Source organism: Phyllobates terribilis, unplaced genomic scaffold (genome assembly GCF_046119375.1).
Source record: "Phyllobates terribilis strain yellow unplaced genomic scaffold, ASM4611937v1 Scaffold_2__4_contigs__length_985480577, whole genome shotgun sequence".
In the NCBI taxonomy this organism is placed as follows: Eukaryota; Metazoa; Chordata; class Amphibia; order Anura; family Dendrobatidae; genus Phyllobates; species Phyllobates terribilis.
Window position 1 is genome coordinate 776,804,706 of NW_027362762.1, and position 18,398 is coordinate 776,823,103.

At 38.3% G+C, this 18,398-nt stretch overlaps 1 protein-coding gene across 1 annotated transcript in view; it reads left to right on the forward strand.

The window, feature by feature from the left end:
• The window catches only part of MXRA5 (matrix remodeling associated 5), a 108,189-nt gene that overhangs the window by 81,898 nt on the left and 7,893 nt on the right, over positions 1–18,398 (forward strand). The window contains exons 3-6 of the mRNA XM_073667347.1: positions 1,365–1,494; positions 6,658–7,048; positions 8,350–13,125; positions 17,179–18,079. Of these exons, the coding sequence (XP_073523448.1) occupies positions 1,365–1,494; positions 6,658–7,048; positions 8,350–13,125; positions 17,179–18,079 (6,198 nt within the window). The remainder of the gene's footprint in view (positions 1–1,364; positions 1,495–6,657; positions 7,049–8,349; positions 13,126–17,178; positions 18,080–18,398) is intronic.

Sequence of the window (18,398 nt, forward strand, 5' to 3'; positions counted from 1 at the left end):
GACTACCTCTTGAAGCTCATCAAGAGAATGCCAAGAGTGTGCAAAGCTGTCATCATAGCAAAAGGTGGCTACTTTGAAGAACCTAGAATATAAGACATATTTTCAGTTGTTTCACACTTTTTTGTTAAGCATATATTTCCACATGTGTTAATTCATAGTTTTGATGCCTTCAGTGTGAATGTACAATTTTCATAGTCATGAAAATACAGAAAAATCTTTAATTGAGAAGATGTGTCCAAACTTTTGGTCTGTACTGTATATACTGTATATATGTATATATACAGTGTCCAGCATAATGAGTACACCCCAACATATTTGACAGAAAACCTTTAGCTTCCTTTCAGAATCATCATTTTGATGGGATACCATACTGCAAAATACTCCAACAAATGTGGGCCATTGATTCCAAACAACATTTGTTATTTTGCACATACAAAAATTAATTTTCCTAAGAGAAATGGCATGCATTGGTGACATCCATGAAGGAAGATTCTCCTAGAGCCCATGCACAGAAAAGTCTGCCTACATTTTGACAGTGGCCAAGATGAAAATAGGACTATATACTCTGGAGTGATGAGATCAAGATAAGTGCTTTCCGAACCAACAGCTGCAGAACTGTATGGCATCGCAAAGGTGAAGAGTGCAAAGAAAATTGCATGGTGCCTTCAGTGAAACATGGTGGCAGTGTCCTCATGTTGGGCTGCATAAGTGCTGCTTGTGTTGGGTGCTACATTTCATTTATGGTATCATCAATTCACAAATGTACTGCTCTATATTGAAAGAAAAGATGCTACCATTACTCCATGTCCTTGATAGACGTGCACTTTTCCAACATGACACTGATCCAAAGCACACATCTAAGGCCACTGTTGCATTTCTGAAGACGAACAGTGTGAAAATGACTCAGTGGCCAAGTGTCTCCTGATCTAAACTCAACTGAACACCGATGGGGAATTGTGAAGCAAGAAGTTGAGCTTCACATCCAGCATCCAGGCTCTAAAAGAGGTCGTTATTGAAGAATGGAAAAAATAGATTTTGCAATATGTCGCCAACTTGCTTATTCCATGCCGTCCTTAAAAATCATGGAAGTATTCAAAAACTAAATGTAGTTGATTTTAATGTGGGGCGTATTCCTTTTTTGATCAACTAATTTGTATAAAACTGAAGATTTTGTAATGAAGGTTATATTATTATCCTTTTTTGTTATGGGTTAATAAATGTTCAATAAAGCCCAGTCTTGTCAAGGGGCTTGTACTCATTTATGCTGAGCAATGTATATATATATGCAAACAGTATATACTTATATATATAGACACATAAACCCTAAATATTCTCATCTGCTGCACATTGCTGTTTGCTTCCAGGTTCAATAGCATCCAGTCCGTCCCTGAACATGCATTCTCTGGATTATCCAAACTGGAGATGCTTCTGATGCATAGCAATGAAATTCAAAATATTCCCAATGGGGCTTTCAAAGACTTAAGTTCTCTACAGGTAATACATGTATTTTCCGTTATTCTTCATACCAATTGTTCAAGGTATTGTAATGTTCAGGATGAATAATGTATCAAAACAGTTTGATCCCATGTTACCACTGTAATAAATGCCCATAATGCTATTACTATGGGTATGGATTGAGTGGGACACTTATTTTGCTTTCTTGATAAAAAATACTTATTTCAAGCAGCATTCATTGATACTGTTCCAAGATTATTATCTGCATGGGTATGATGGCTCATTGGTTAGCCCTGTTCTAAGTTCATATGCATGGCATTTGTATGTTCTTCCCATGTTTGTGTGGGTTTCCTCCATAATTAGGATCTCCTGTCAGTATCGGCGGCCAGCCGCTGTGTGAGCCTGTGTGCAGCGAGCGGCCACTACATACAGGAGGGAGAGATGAAAGCACATATACTGTCATTGCAGGGGCTGAGAGCACTGACACTGACAATGTGTGTGCACTTTCTCATCCCTCTCCTGTCGGCATTGGCCTCTCGCTGGTTTGTTGTCCTGTGTGCATCAAGCGGCCACTGCAGACAGGAAAGGGGCATGAGAATACAACTGCATGCACTGACCTTGTGTATGCTCTCTGCCTCGGCAATGGCAGCAAGTGCAGGGCAGGGGATTTAGATTAGGCAACACTCCAAAGCTTTGAAATTAGCAGAATCTACAGTACAAGCATGATTTTATAGTCCCCATATGAATGTCTGAAAAGTTCAATTTGAGATTTGGGGGTGACAGATTCTCTTTAAGTGTTCACCAATTATTAACCCCTTTATGACCTTGCAATTTTCTGCTTTTACACTCTAATTTTTTTCTTCCCCTTAATCCAAGCGCCATAACTTTTTTATTTCTTTCCTTCCCATAGCCATATGATGGCTTGTTGTTTTGCGGGACAAGTTGTACATTTGATTGATGCCATTCATTTTATCATGTGATGCAATGGAAAGCATGAACAAAAATTCCAAGTGTGTTGAAATTGCAAAAAATGTGTAATTCCACAATTGTTTTTTGCTTTTTTTATTGATCATGGTCACTATGTGGTGAAATTGACCTACCAATATGATTCCCCAGGTCACTACAAGTAAGCAGATACCAAGCAGTTTTTTTTTATTTAAGAGGTAGAAAAAAATTTGGAAATTTGAAAAAAAAAATGTAGCTTATCTTGCCATTTTCCCGAGAACTGTAATGTTTTCATTTTTCGGAATCTGGGGCTGTTTCATGACTTATTTTTTGTGCCCTGAGCAGATGTTTTTATTGATACCATTTTGTTTGAAAATATTTTGCTTTGATCACCTGTTATTGCATTTTATTGCAATGTTATGATGGCCAAAAAACTGTAATTCTGGGGTTCTAATTTTTTTTCTTGTTGCTCTGTTCACCGATCGGATTATTTTATATTTTCACTTTTATGAATGCAGCAATACCAAATAAACTGCTCAAAAAAATAAAGGGAACACTGAAATAACACATCCTAGATCTGAATGAATGAAATATTCTCATTAAATACTTTGTTCTGTACAAAATTGAATGTGCTGACAAAAAAATCACACAAAAATCATCAATGGAAATCAAATTTATTAACCAATGGAGACCTGGATTTGGAGTCACCCCCAAAATTAAAGTGAAAAAGCACACTACAGGCTGATCCAAGTTTGATGTAATGTCCTTAAAACAAGTCAAAATGAGGCTCAGTATCGTGTGCGGCCTCCACGTGCCTGTATGACCTCCCTTCAACACCTGGGCATGCTCCTGATGAGGTTGCGGATGGTCTCCTGTGGGATCTTCTCCCAGACCTGGACTAAATCATCCGCCAACTCCTGGACAGTCTGTGGTGCAACGTGACGTTGGTGGATGGAGCGATACATTATGTCCCAGATGTGCTCAATCAGATTCAGGTCTGGGGAACAGGCTGGCCAGTCCATAGCTTCAATGCCTTCATCTTGCAGGAACTGCTGACACACTCCAGCCACGTGAGGTCTGGTATTGTCCTGCATTAGGAAGAACCCAGGGCCAGCCGCACCAGCATATGCTCTCACAAGGGGTCTGAGGATCTCATCTCGGTACCTAATGGCAGTCAGGCTACCTCTGGCGAGTACATGGAGGGCTGTGCGTCCCTCCAAAGAAATGCCACCCCACACCATTACTGACCTACTGCCAAACCGGTCATGCTGAAGGATATTGCAGGCAGCAGATCGCTCTCCACGGCATCTCCAGACTCTGTCACGTCTGTCACATGTGCTCAGGGTGAACCTGCTTTCATCTGTGAAGAGCACAGGGTGCCAGTGGTGATTTTGCCAATCCTGGTGTTCTGTAGCAAATGCCAAGCGTCCTGCATGGTGATGGGCTGTGAGCACTACCCCCATCTGTGGACGTCGGGCCCTCATACCACCCTCATGGAATCGGTTTCTAACCATTTGTGCAGACACATGCACATTTGTGGCCTGCTGGAGGTCATTTTGCAGGGCTTTGGCAGTGCTCCTCCTGCTCCTTCTTGCACAAAGGCGGAGGTAGCGGTCCTGCTGCTGGGTTGTTGCCCTCCTAAGGCCCCCTACATGTCTCCTGGTGTACTGACCTATCTCCTGGTAGCGCCTCCAGCCTCTGGACACTACACTGACAGACACAGCAAACCTTCTGCCACAGCTCGCATTGATGTGCCATCCTGAGCAACTTCTGTGGGTTGTAGAGTCCGTCTCATGATAGCACGAGTGTGAAAGCACAACCAACATTCAAAAGTGACCAAAACATCAGCCAGAAAGCATTGGTACTGAGAAGTGGTCTTTGGTCCCCACCAGCAAAACCACTCCTTTATTGAGGATGTCTTGATAATTGTCAATAATTTCCATTTATTGTCTATTCCATTTGCACAACAACATGTGAAATTGATTGTCAATCAGTGTTGCTTCCTAAGTGGACAGTTTGATTTCACAGAAGTTTGACATACTTGGAGTTATATTCTGTTAGTTTAAGTGTTCTCTTTATTTTTTTGAGCAGTGTATATGTAATTTTTTAAAACTATTTTATTTTTAATGGGGCAAAAGGGGGGTGCTTTCATTTGTGTTTTTTTTTTATTTTTTCATTTTATTTTTTTTAAAACTTTTTTTTCACTTTTACTATGTTGAATAGTCCTCTTAGGGGAGCGGCGATCATTAGATCACTTGTGCTATACATATGTAGCAGGGCTTCGGCTCTGCTATGTATAGCAGAAATCACAATCTCCTATGAACTCTGGCCACGGGCTAGCGTTCACGTAAGGATCATAATGACAGACATGGGGTCATCAGCAGGCCCCCGACTGTCATGATACACACCGATGGGTGGGATAAATGACGTGTTTCCGGCCACTGCATGTTAAATCCCGCTGTCAATGATTGATAGAGGGATTTAACTGGTTAACAGTTTTGGACAGAGCACCAATCCACCTGCTAAAGGCACCGATCCACCCATGTTAAAGGCACATGATGGCTGATTAAATCATCCATCATGTGTGGGGAAATGTGGGGGCTCAGCTTGTGAGCCCACATTAAAGGCAGGGACATGACCTTTGACGTAAATCTACGTCAAAGATCGTGAAGGGCTGTTATGAATAGAAGAGTGCTGGAAGTTGTCTTGGTCTTATAAAATGAATATTATTATAAGAGCATGACATATACCATTGATTCCACAGAATATTGTCTACTGCAGATTTAAATTCTTTAACCCGTGCTGTGAGAGGGAAAATACATCTTTGCATGGGTGGACATGCTATGTCCTACAGAATGAGAGACATTCTTTGTAGCTCTCTACTCAAATCTGACATGTGTCACTTTATTTGGTAATAACTTTTCCCACTGATACTGAGATTGTTTTTATCTTAGTACATCGTACTTTCGTAGTAAGGGTATGTGCACACGATCCTTTTTGGCAGCGCTTTGAACGCAGCATACTTGTGTTGCATCCAAAGCGCTGCACGCAGGTGAATCCGCATGTATACATTGAACACATGCGGATTCATCACATCCTATACATTGCACTGACTGAATTTCTCTTGCGTCTCCACAAGAGAAATTAACATGCTGCGGTCTGTGAAGACACACCGCATGTCCGTCTCCGTGGGTGTGCCGCTGGAGCATGGAGATGCATAGTGGGTATGGGATTTCTTGAAATCCCATCCACTATGCTCTAACATCTGCATCCAATCCGCATTGTTTACTGACCGTGCTTCACCCTAAGTGTTAGTGGTAAATTTAGTTCAGAAAAGGATTGAATTATGTTAAAAAATATTTTAAAAAATGTGCAAAAAATATAGACAATTACCTGTGCATGTCTATTTTGCACATGTTTTTCTAGTCCAATTTGTCAGCAATACACACCACACGTGTTCTGCGGACCTCTGCCACATTTTGCTTTCTGTACGTGCCCCTACCTTCCTAGCATTTATTCTAATGTCCTCTTTGGCAAGTGTTTAATTAGGGTTTTAAAGATTGAAAAAAAGTTATAGTGTTGTACAAAATATATGGTAATAGAAAACATACCACGGCTAAGAATGTGGGAGCCTCTAGCAGCAGAAATACCACCACCACTCGGAACAGCCGCCGGATAGAAGTACTTACCAAATGCATGAAACAATGGGCCTCCTTTGTATTAGTTGGGCGTAAAGGAAAATATTTCACATCACTTATCTCAGCAGGATAATGTTATCTCTGACACAAGACAATCAGTTTGATTCAATGTTCTGCAAAGACCTGTCTCTCTGATTACAAATGTGTGAAAGGGATAATTTTTGGAACATTTTTTAATTGTGCAAAAACATGAAAAGCTTGAAATAGTATTGTGTTATTAAATGGATTGTTGGTTACTACCAGGTTACCATCCATTTCTATAGTGAGGTCACTTTGGCACTACTAAGGTTGTGTTGAGTTAAAGAGATTGAAAGTGGTTGGATACAATCTCAGGAGACCTAAGAGTGTTACACGTCTTTTCAGAGCAGTTGTAGGCTTTGCAATATTGCAATTTGCCGCAAGTTGATTAGTTGCAAATCACATTTTTTGTTTAAATTCTTCGAAACTGGCAAATGTGAATTTCAAAAGATGCGATCGTCTCTATCTGCAATAATGGTAAAAATTTACATTAAATTAATTGTTTTTTACAGAATTCTTTCTTGTTTTGTTTTCTCTAAAGGTTTTTAAAATGAGCTACAACAAGCTGAAAGTGATTACCAGCCACACATTTCATGGACTTTCTGGTTTAACCAGACTACATGTTGACCATAATAAAGTTGAATTCATACATCCCAATGCGTTCAATGGATTAACAGCCTTAAGACTACTTCATTTAGAAGGGAACTTGCTTCAGCAACTGCATGTCAACACCTTCTGCACTTTTAATTTTTTGAGCTACTTCAGGCAATCTACATTGAAGCATCTTTACTTATCAGATAACATGATCCAGATGCTCCCAGCCGACATGATCCAAACAATGCCATTACTAGAGAACTTATATCTTCATGGCAACCCTTTGGCCTGTGATTGTCAATTAAAATGGTTACTCAAATGGGATGAACAGTCCAATGGTAAGTGTTTTTGTAATAATTGACAACTTTATTCCTACTTTTTTGTTTTGCCATGTGATGATGACGTGGCTGAAGATTTTGGCTGACTGGTAGAGCCATGTCTTGTAGTGTGTGGCGGACTTAAAGTCTACCCCAATTACTGTATATATAAATATGACTGTAATGCATGGGTATGTACAATAATTGTTTTTCTAAATACATTGCATAGAATATTCCTCTTCAAAATAGCAGCATGTTCCAGTAATGGCCCATCCAGTTGGCTGCTCATGGCTGAGCATTAGGGTATACAGTGCTCTGCTCTGTTTCCTAACCTTACAAATCCAATAGAGCGGGCAATACTGTAACATTGCATTACATTTTACAACACTGGATCCCATACTGCATACGGAAGCCTAGGAAAGAGCAGACTGAAGATAGGAGCAACCAGTAGCAAGTGCAGTGGCCAGTGGATGCTGCCACACTCCTACACTTTATTTTTTTATATATTTAATATTCAAGACATAGTATAAGACTTAAAGCTATTTTTCACAAGATTTTACAACAGTATGTGTTATTACGTAGACCTATTAGACCTGATGAGGACGGTGTTCTTACTTTGAAAATCTGTTTTTCTTACTTTGAAAATCTATGTAAGTATGGTTGCATAATCCTTTGGGAAAGTTTCCATGAGCAATATTAAAATGAACACGTTATGAGATCAGCTGCAGCTGGATTCACAAAATGCTCATTGAAATTTGAAGATAATGCAAGAATTCTGACATGGATTTTCAAAGTCAGTACACTAGTCTTATCAGGTCTAGGATATTCATTTGATGATGTATACAGTTTTTAATGTGAAATCTGGTGGCAGATCCACTTTAAACTTTTATTATGAGAAAATAATTAACTGTCAAACAGCACATTACATTTTCTGAAGTTCCAAAAGATGACAGTAAATATATTATTTCTCATGAAGGCAAATCATAAAGTGTTTGATCTGGGTCCGTTAGAAGTTCTTAGTGTTGTAATTGCGTGTTGCTACTAGTAATTTACAACAGGTGTAGGAAGAACCTCACCTACTAATTATGTCTAGACGTGGCCTCAAACAATTCGGCAGCCGCATGCATCAAGTGCTAAATGAGTGCATGAGTTTTCAGGTAAAATTTTTGTTACCATAAAGTCATTTACTGATTCGCCTGCAGCCTGCAATGATTGCTTTCATCACAATAGATCTAATTGTACAATAAATATTGTTTTATGTTTTTAATTGTAACAAATGTTTTATAATAAAAAAAAATGTATTCTTTTTCATATTCTCCTAGGTGTGTTAAAATGCAAGAAAGACAGATCATATGAAAACGGACAACTGTGTGCTATGTGTTCTAGCCCAAGACATCTACAAAACCAAGAAATTCAGAGTATGAAAGATATGTCCTGTACTCGGCCTACTATTTCTTCACCATTAAGGATAAACAGCACTGATGAGAACTCTGAAGATGATGACACCGAATTTCAATTGTTAGAGTCAAATAAAGATTTTGTGGGTCAAATTATTTTAAATATGACCGATGAGCATGGAAACCTAGTTAATTTGGATTGTCAAGTGAAGAAAACTGAAGACTATAGCAAAATTCAATGGAGCCAACTTCATCAAGAAGAAATTGATGTTAATGCAACCTTTACTTTAGATTTCGAATGTCCAATGACTCGGGAAAACTATGAGAAATTATGGAAACTAATAGCCTACTACAGTGAGGTTCCTGTGAAGTTGGAAAGAGAACTCCAGTTTTCAGACAGCTCTAAACTAACATACAGATATAAACAGAATCTGGATCATGATTCGTATTATTACACGGGAGTTCGAGCTGTCATATCAGCTGAACCTGAATGGGTGATGCAAACTGCCATCAAGATTCAGCTGAATAGAAGAAAGAGCACAGCCAAGAAAGTTACCCTGTCTTTCTCCACACAGTTCTCCCAGTCAATTCACACAAAAGAGATTCAATATCCAAAGAATAGCTGGGTCATGATAATTAGGAATGAAAACACCAAAACATCATATAGTGTCATTAAAGGAAGTGTCTGCCAAATGACCTGCCATGTAAAGTCTTCTGAAACACCTACTATAGAATGGAGTTTCCCAGATGGGACAACGTTAAAAGCTCCATATATTGATCGAGATAGCAGGTATTCTATATCACCAAGTGGACAGTTAATGATAAAAAAAGTGGATTTACAAGATTCTGGAGTCTATCATTGTATTGCACACGTAAAGCATGAGGTTGACACCTTGGCTGTAAGAGTAGTGGTGCAGCCTCCATCAAATGAGATATCTGAAAGCAACATTAAAGTGGTCACTAAAAGTGTTGGAGAACCTGTGACTCTACCATGTAATGCAGTGGCAAATCCCAATGCCGAGGTGAATTGGATTTTGCCAAACAATATTATTATTAATTCAGGGACAAATAAAACAGGTGTATATTTATCAATTAATGGATCATTGCTAATTTCAACTGCAAAACTTACCAATAGTGGCCTTTATAGGTGTATAGCTCTAAATCAATATGGAGTAGATTACTACAGTGTGCAGGTAGCAATCATAAGAAAGTTCTCCGAGCAGTTAAATAGAGTAACTATAATAAAGAAACGTCCTGTGGTAAAGGTTTCTTCAAAGCCCACATATGATCTGATAGATGATGATAGGGGATCTGGTGAGAGAGATGTAGAAGAAGAAACAAAGAAATACAATGTTCAAGACAGAATACAATCTGGAAAAGATAAAAGTTCTAGAGTTCAAGGCAAAAATGCCAGAAAAGACAGGAAAAAGATTAATTCATGGAAAAATACAGATACAGATGAAGACAGCAATATAGCAGAAGGCCGACGAAAGTTTGAATCCAGAAGAAGAATAATAGGGGGTAATAAGCAGATTGATCCCAAGAAATGGGCCACTATTTTAGCTAAAGTTAGAGGGAGAAATCTGAAAACTACTGATGTTCCTCTTCTAACCACCCCAAGAACTGTAACTATCCCATCCTACAAACATGAAGACACAACTCCTTTGATATCTGAACCACTGTATACAATTACAGAAGAAGCAAATAACGAAGAGGAAGCGTCAGCAGATGATGATATCTTATATATAACTTCATCTCCAAAAGTGACCAAAACACAATATCAGGACCTAACAACACAGGTAGACAATGATTTGGTAGCATCTAAGGAGGATGTGGATGATTATAGTGACGTTCCATTTGTAGAGGAGATGCAAGAGGAAATAACAACAGAATCTTCTATCATAGTCAATACTTTAAGTGCAAGTCCTATAATATCAACTATTGAAAATCTAAATATAGAAGATTCCATTTATTCTACAGATGAGGAAGATTTTAAAGTTTTCACTGAAGATGATACAGGTATAGAAAGTGCCGATCCAACAAATGGCATTGAAGCTGAGACTTTTCAAACTGATTATATTCCAGAACAACAAGAAAACTTTCTGGTTGAAGACCCTACTTCAATCTCAACTAACATCATTACTACTATGCCTATTACTGAAATTGATGAAACAGAAGATATTACAATGGCTACTACACCAAGCTATGATACCACACAACATAATGCAAATGAAATATTGAATCATAAAATTAATGAAAATGCTGATAATGTTTATTTACAAGTGGACAATGCCATGGCTCCTCCATTTCCATCTGAATCTACTATTCCCCAGTATGATCAGATAGTCTCTAAAGCCCTAGATAGTATTATACCTAAATCAAATGGCATTACTTCTACAACATCACCTCCTCTTGCAATTACTCCTGATTCAGATGTCATGTTATCTGTTCCAATCACATCTGTACCTCTTGAAAAAGTATCTACTACTGAAAGTGCAAATTATCCAGAATCTTCAATAGAAACAAAGCAACATTTATGGATTACAACAAGTCCACACACTTTTGTAACAATCCCAGGAACAACTAGTAGAGCTATGCTGATTACTACACAACAAACAACTACAACAGCCTTTACAACAAATGCCAATATTCAGTATTCTAGGAGAAGAAACAATGGGAGACGAAAGTTCCGACCAAACAGATTCCGACACCGCCAAAACCAAACTCATTCCACAGTGTCTTCTGCACAAAGTTATTTAAATTTGGTAACTACGAAAAAAACAATACCTGAACAGGAAAAGAGCACAAGAGTTTTGTCAAATCAAGATAATATTGTGCATAGGCCTAGGGTAACTACTCACCCAACATATCTTCAGTCAACTCGCGTAATGCTTTCATCATCAGAAAAGGATAAACAGATTGTATCTTTTACTCCCACAGCAAAAGTGTCATATACAACGCAAACACCTGCCACCGTGGTGGAAATTCCACTTGCTCCCCCAGTTATAGCAAAGGAGACTTTGGACTCTGTAGATATAAAAGATACCAAAGAATTATACATATTAAAATCTGTTGATGAATCAGAAAAAGAAAATGACATTCAAACTATTGATATACCACATACAAAGAGCACCACAACAAAATCACCAAGGACGAATTCACATCAATATTGGCAACCTGCAACAGATGAAACTGATATTTCAGAAGATACTGAAATAGAACTTACAGAATCTGTACATTCCTTTATAACAGAATCTCCAGTGCTTCTTACAAAAGAGCCCCCAACATTACCCAATCATCCTGTTAAAACCCACAGTCCCATGAAATATGCAATTATTACCCCAAAAGATACATTTAGGCAGTCAAAAACAGTTCAACCAACTCAAAAAACATCAACTGCTCTTACTAAAGACAAATATTATCAAAGAACGTTCCACAATTATCATTCAAATACAGTGACATTTAGTCAGCCATTTAGGCAGAATGTAACACCCAACCCTGGCAAATATGTGACAGCTCATCCAGTTACAAAAAATGTTATTGTCCCGACTACACATTTCTACGTGACTTCTCCAAACATACAGCATTTACCAATACAGCCTTTAGTTCCTAAGACCAAATATCAAGAAACTATACATCCAATTTCACCAACCAAGGGTACTAAATTATTCCAATCAAGCACTCTTCCTTCAAAGATAAATGAACTAGATTCCTATTCTTCCAACCAGAATAAAGTGTTTGTGCAATCTAAACAGGAACAATTTAAAGACACCTATGGTGTAAAATCGAACAACAGTCTGCCTTATAACCCAAAATATCGTTATCAACCTCGAGTAGTGAACAACTACCACCTTGGAATAGTTCCCCCATACTATAACCCAGCCAGAGGAAATATTAGACCACCTCACATTGGAACCAATGTACCTGTACGCTACTATGTTACAAATCAGCCTATTATAATAACCAATAAACCTGAAATAACAGCTTATACTGCACATACAATGCAAAATGTCCCAGAAAAGAAACAGATCACTCCACATATGTCCACAACTACTCCAGTAACAACCATGACTACAGTTATTCCAATATACAGACCAAGACCAGTGACACCAAATAAATTTAATCAGGGACAGAGAATAACACCCTATTACAGACCATATGGAAATAACTTTATAACGGATAATAAAGGTACCTCAGTACGAATCCCTTTTTATGGAAATCCATATAACATCAACCCAAGAATCCCATATCGTTTTAATAGAACTAGGCTTTTTCAGTTTACTGTTACAGCTAAGCCTATTCCCCCAACTAATTTAGCCCCAGTCAATGCAAATAATAAAATCTGGACGACAGTAACAAGTGCAATAAAAACTACTACTTCCCCTGCTCCACTAGTTACCCGAACTTTTACCACAACCGCATCTACTACAACCCCAGCTTCCTTTGTGCAAAGTCGAACATCTCAGACTAGTTCTACAACCCAGCCATTGTGGCATTACTTTAATGCAAATCAAAGACCTCGTCTTACCTCCAATAAAGTAGAATCAACACAGCAAATCAACAAAGTCCAAGAGAGCAAACCCAATATTGTGACCACTGGATACCAGCTTGTATCTGTTCCATTTGGATTGGATGCTGTTTTTCCATGCAAAACTAATGGAGAACCTAAACCACTCATTACATGGACAAAACTTGCTACAGGTAATACATTCAATGAGTCTTTAAAGAGAAAGTTTCATCAAAAAATGGCATACTATTACATGAGATTTTTATGTGTTATGTATGTTTTAAAGATTTTTGCTATATTTTATATATATGATCCGTATTAAAAAAAAATTACACTGACCACAATGGGCTATTCTAGGCTCACGCTTCCTATTCTTTCAGGAAATGCACATGAACATTAGCAACAGTAGACTTACCCAGACCCTATATTTTGTAGTGAGGCATCTAATGGGCGTATGCTAAGATCATTGTGAAGCGGAAAAGTGACAGGATGAGCAGAGATTTCACCTGCTGAATGGTAGACCCTGTGTATAGAGGTGTTACTTTTCATTGTAACCATGTTTGATGGTAATGAGACTTCTGAAAAGTCTTGTGTACAGAACTGAAAGTATGAGTCTAAAATAGTCCCCGTGGCCAGTGTAAAAAGTGCAAGCATTCTAATTATTCTTCATAAATCGAAAGATAGAAAAAAACATTATCAACATTAACAAAAATGATTTTCACATAAAACATGATTTCAACAGGAGGTCATATTCTGATGAATGATAGATTCCTTTTATACATAAACACAAAAGAGAAAAAAAAAATAATGCATCTTGTATACCTTGTATATCTGTATCGTGAAGACCTTGTATCATTTTTGATCATTCTTATCCAAATTGCTCGAATATTTTTTTAAAATGATAACGATAATTAAATGCTATCCCAAAACAACTCCTTTTATTTATGTCCTAATAGGTGGTGTGGTGTTTTATAAGAACAAGGAACTCCAAGTAGCCGTTTTCAGCTGGAGAGAGTTTTAGATGAACATGCATTAGTGTGTTTTCCTAAACCAGACTGTGCTGGGTTTTCATTGAATATACAGTACAGACCAAAAGTTTGGACACACCTTCTCATTTAAAGATTTTTCTGTATTTTCATGACTATGAAAATTGTGCATTCACACTGAAGGCATCAAAACTATGAATTAACACATGTGGGATTATATACTTAACAAAAAAGTGTGAAACAGCTGAAAATATGTCTTATATTCTAGGTTCTTCAAAGTAGCCACCTTTTGCTTTGATGACTGCTTTGCACACCTTTGGCATTCTCTTGATGAGCTTCAAGAGGTAGTCACCGAAAATGGTTTTCACTTCACAGGTGTGCCCAGTCAGGTTTAATAAGTGTGATTTCTTGCCTTATAAATGGGGTTGGGACCATCAGTTGTGTTGTGCAGAAGTCTGGTGGATACACAGCTGATAGTCATACTGAATATACTGTTAGAATTTGTATTATGGCAAGAAAAAAGCAGCTAAGTAAAGAAAAAGGAGTGGCCATCAGTACTTTAAGAAATGAAGGTCAGTCAGTCTGAAAAATTGGGAAAACTTTGAAAGTGTCCCCAAGTGCAGTTGCAAAAACCATCAAGCTCTACAAAGAAACTGGCTCACATGAGGACCGCCCCAGGAAAGGAAGATCAAGAGTCACCTCTGCTTCTGAGGATATGTTTATCCGAGTCACCAGCATCAGAAATCGCAGGTTAACAGCAGGTCAGATTAGAGACCAGGTCAATGCCACACAGAGTTCTAGCAGCAGACACATCTCTACAACAACTGTTAAGAGGAGACTTTGTGCAGCAGGCCTTCATGGTAAAATTGCTGCTAGAAAACCACAGCTAAGGCAGGCAACAAGCAGAAGAGACTTGTTTGGGCTAAAGAACACAAGGAATGGACATTAGACCAGTGGAAATCTGTGCTTTGGTCTGATGAGTCCAAATTTGAGATCTTTGGTTCCAACCACCGTGTCTTTGTGCAACGCAGAAAAGGTGAACGGATGGACTCTACATGCCTGGTTCCCACCATGAAGCATGGAGGAGGAGGTGTGATGGTGTGGGGGTGCTTTCCTGGTGACACTGTTGGGGATTTATTCAAAATTGATGGCATACTGAACCAGCATGGCTACCACAACATCTTGCAGCGGCATGCTATTCCATCCGATGTGCGTTTAGTTGTACCATCATTTATTTTTCAACAGGACAATGAACCCAAACACACCTCCAGGCTGTGTAAGGGCTATTTGACCAAGAAGGAGAGTGATGGGGTGCTACGCCAGATGACCTGGCCTCCACAGTCACAAGACCTTAACCCAATTGAGATGGTTTGGGGTGAGCTGGACCGCAGAGTGAAGGCAAAAGGGCCAACAAGTGCTAAGCATCTCTGGGAACTCCTTCAAATTGTTGGAAGACCATTTTGAGTGACTACCTCTTGAAGCTCATCAATAGAATGCCAAGAGTGTGCAAAGCAGTCATCAAAACAAAAGGTGGCTACTTTGAAGAACCTAGAATATAAGACATATTTTCAGTTGTTTCACACTTTTTTGTTAAGTATATAATTCCACATGTGTTAATTCATAGTTTTGATGCATTCAGTCTGAATGTACAATTTTCATAGTCATGAAAATACAGAAAAATCTTTAAATGAGAAGGTGTGTCCAAACTTTTGGTCTGTACTGTACATACAAAACAAAATGGAATTGGGGTCTTCACAGCCACAAAGTTTGGGTTCAACGGGCTCCTTTAACAGTTAGAACATGAAGAACTCAGCTCATCAAAAAAAGTAACTGTGACCCAGTAGTCACCCAGAAGCATGATGCAACATTCCAAATCCTAAGGGTTTTTTTCCAACTTTGAGACCTTCAGGGTTTGAAAGGTTGCATTCTGGTGCTGAGCGAATGGAAGTTCACAGTTTGCCTTCTTAAATAAAAAGTCAAGCCAAACCATCCTGTTTGTTGAAGTATTAAGGAAGCAAAAAGAAAATAAGAAAAACGATTGTTTTGAGTCAACTGTAAAGGATAATTAAGTAAAAAAACAGCAATTTTGTGCATCAGTTAAAATATAGAAAATATATCTTTCATCTCAAATATGTCCCAAGAAAAAAAAGTTTTTTCATAGTGTTTGTGTCATATTCTTACTTAATAAATATGAATTATTGTAATAGCCAACACTGTCTCTCCTGAGCCAACCAATGCCTGTGGGAAAAGTTCTTTGAATTATGCTGCAACACTCCTATTTTAGTGAATCTTAAAAAGATGAAAAAAGGTGAAAAAAGATTCAAACAAACAGAGGATTCGATTCATCAAAGTGTTTACTGCAGAATTATGGCATAAAATGCTTAGAAAAGCAAAGTTGAACAAAAAAGTTGAGACTTTTGGCAAAGAGAGCATGGCTGGGGATGAGTTGGGACAGGATAAGGCATGGCAAATTCATCAAAAATGATAGTGTATCTTACACCAAAAATGTTACTCCAGTTTCTGGCGGGTTGCATGGAGTTGAACGCAACTGATAAGATGTGCCAAATTCACTAAGTGGCGTGCACCTCTTAATGAATTCTGCACATATTATTTCTGTACATACTTCTTCATCAGACTATACTTCATTGATCGGCTAGTATAGTTAAAGTACCATTCCAGAGTTTTAAATTTCACCACCAGATATGTATCAGTAGTTTATGCTCCCTGTATGAAATAAAATACTTAACAGTCGCTATCTTCAACTGTCTCTGATCCCTCTCCGCTATTTTGTGAGTGCGGCTCTGGTTAGCCAAAAGTCACTGCTGATGGTTACAATCTCACCTATCATAAGTCTATGAGAGCCTCATTCTGAGCCTCATATGCTTATGTTGAATAGTGACTTCCGGTCCTTCCAGAAAACAGTGGAATAATCTGGCCAGTCACAACTCCGGGTATGTGATGCAGAAGAGGACCAGCGTGGTGCTGGGTACAAAAGAAGGTGGTGACTGGTAAGTATTTTACTACACACAGAGAGCATACTGTGTATAACTGATACTTATCCGATAGTGAAATTAAGAAAAACCCTGGAGTGAAACTTTAAAGAACATTGAAAGAAGCCTAAAATTTCTTCTGTAACTACCATGGCAGAGAAAATGTACTTTTACATTACATCCATTAAAATGATGCGAGTTACAGTTTTATCAGAATTATTAAACAGTATTATTTTTGCTTACAGTATTTTTTTTCTTTTTACTTTTTCAGGTGCAATAATGTCTTCAAAAAATAAGATACAACGGTTTGAAGTGTTAGATAATGGGACTTTGCATATACAGAATCTGCAACTTCAGGACCATGGACAATATATGTGTACTGCACAGAACAAACATGGTACTGATAAGATGACTGTTACTTTGTCGGTTGTGGCTCAGAAACCGAAAATAATACTACCTCGTTTCAAGGATCTTTTGGTATATCTTGGAGATACAATTGCAATGGACTGTAACACTACTGGTATACCGCCTCCACATATTTCTTGGATATTGCCAGATAGAAAAATACTACGTATGGTTTCCATTACAGAATCTCGCGTGATGCTGCTTGCTAATGGAAGTTTATCCATTAAAGATGCGACATTTCCTGACAGAGGGATCTACATGTGTGTTGCTAGCAATGTGGCCGGAGCAGACAGTTTAACTATCAAGCTTCAAGTATCACCCTTGCCTCCCATAATTCAGCAGGAAAAAGTGGAAAATATTTCATTGCCACAGAGCCATAGCATTTATATTCATTGCTCAGCAAAAGGTGCTCCTCCACCCACCATTCGGTGGATGCTTCTAGACGGTACACAGGTCCGTCCTTCTCAGTATGCAAATGGAAACTTATTTGTATTTCCAAATGGAACACTCTATATACGTAACAGCTCACCAAGAGACATCGGGAAATATGAGTGCATAGCAGCAAACATCGTAGGCGCTGCCAGGAGAATAGTGCATCTAGATGTAAGGAAATTTTCATCAAATGCAAAGATTACTGCAAGTTCTCCACAAAAAACAGATGTTTCATATGGAGGGACTCTACGCTTAGACTGTAGTGCAGCTGGTGATCCATGGCCAAGAATAATGTGGAGGCTTCCTTCTAAACGTCTGGTGGACTCATTTTTCAGGTAGGATGTAATCATATATTTTTTTAATAGGGAACGCACAATATTGCAATTTGTAGTGACTCTGGTACAATGGTTATATCAATAAATGTAAATTATATTTTTAAATATAGATCCTCAAACATATCTTCAGAGAAATGTTATCAAGGTCCCTGAAGAAGACCAGCACTTATCGAGACATTTTCAATTTTTTTTTATCCTATGCATATTGTATTATTTGAGAAGACCATTCTTCAGCCTCTAGAAGACCATTTTTGTTTACTGCAGTTTTGTATGGTCATCTAAAAGCTTGGCCACTGAAGAGTTGACTGTTAAAATAATC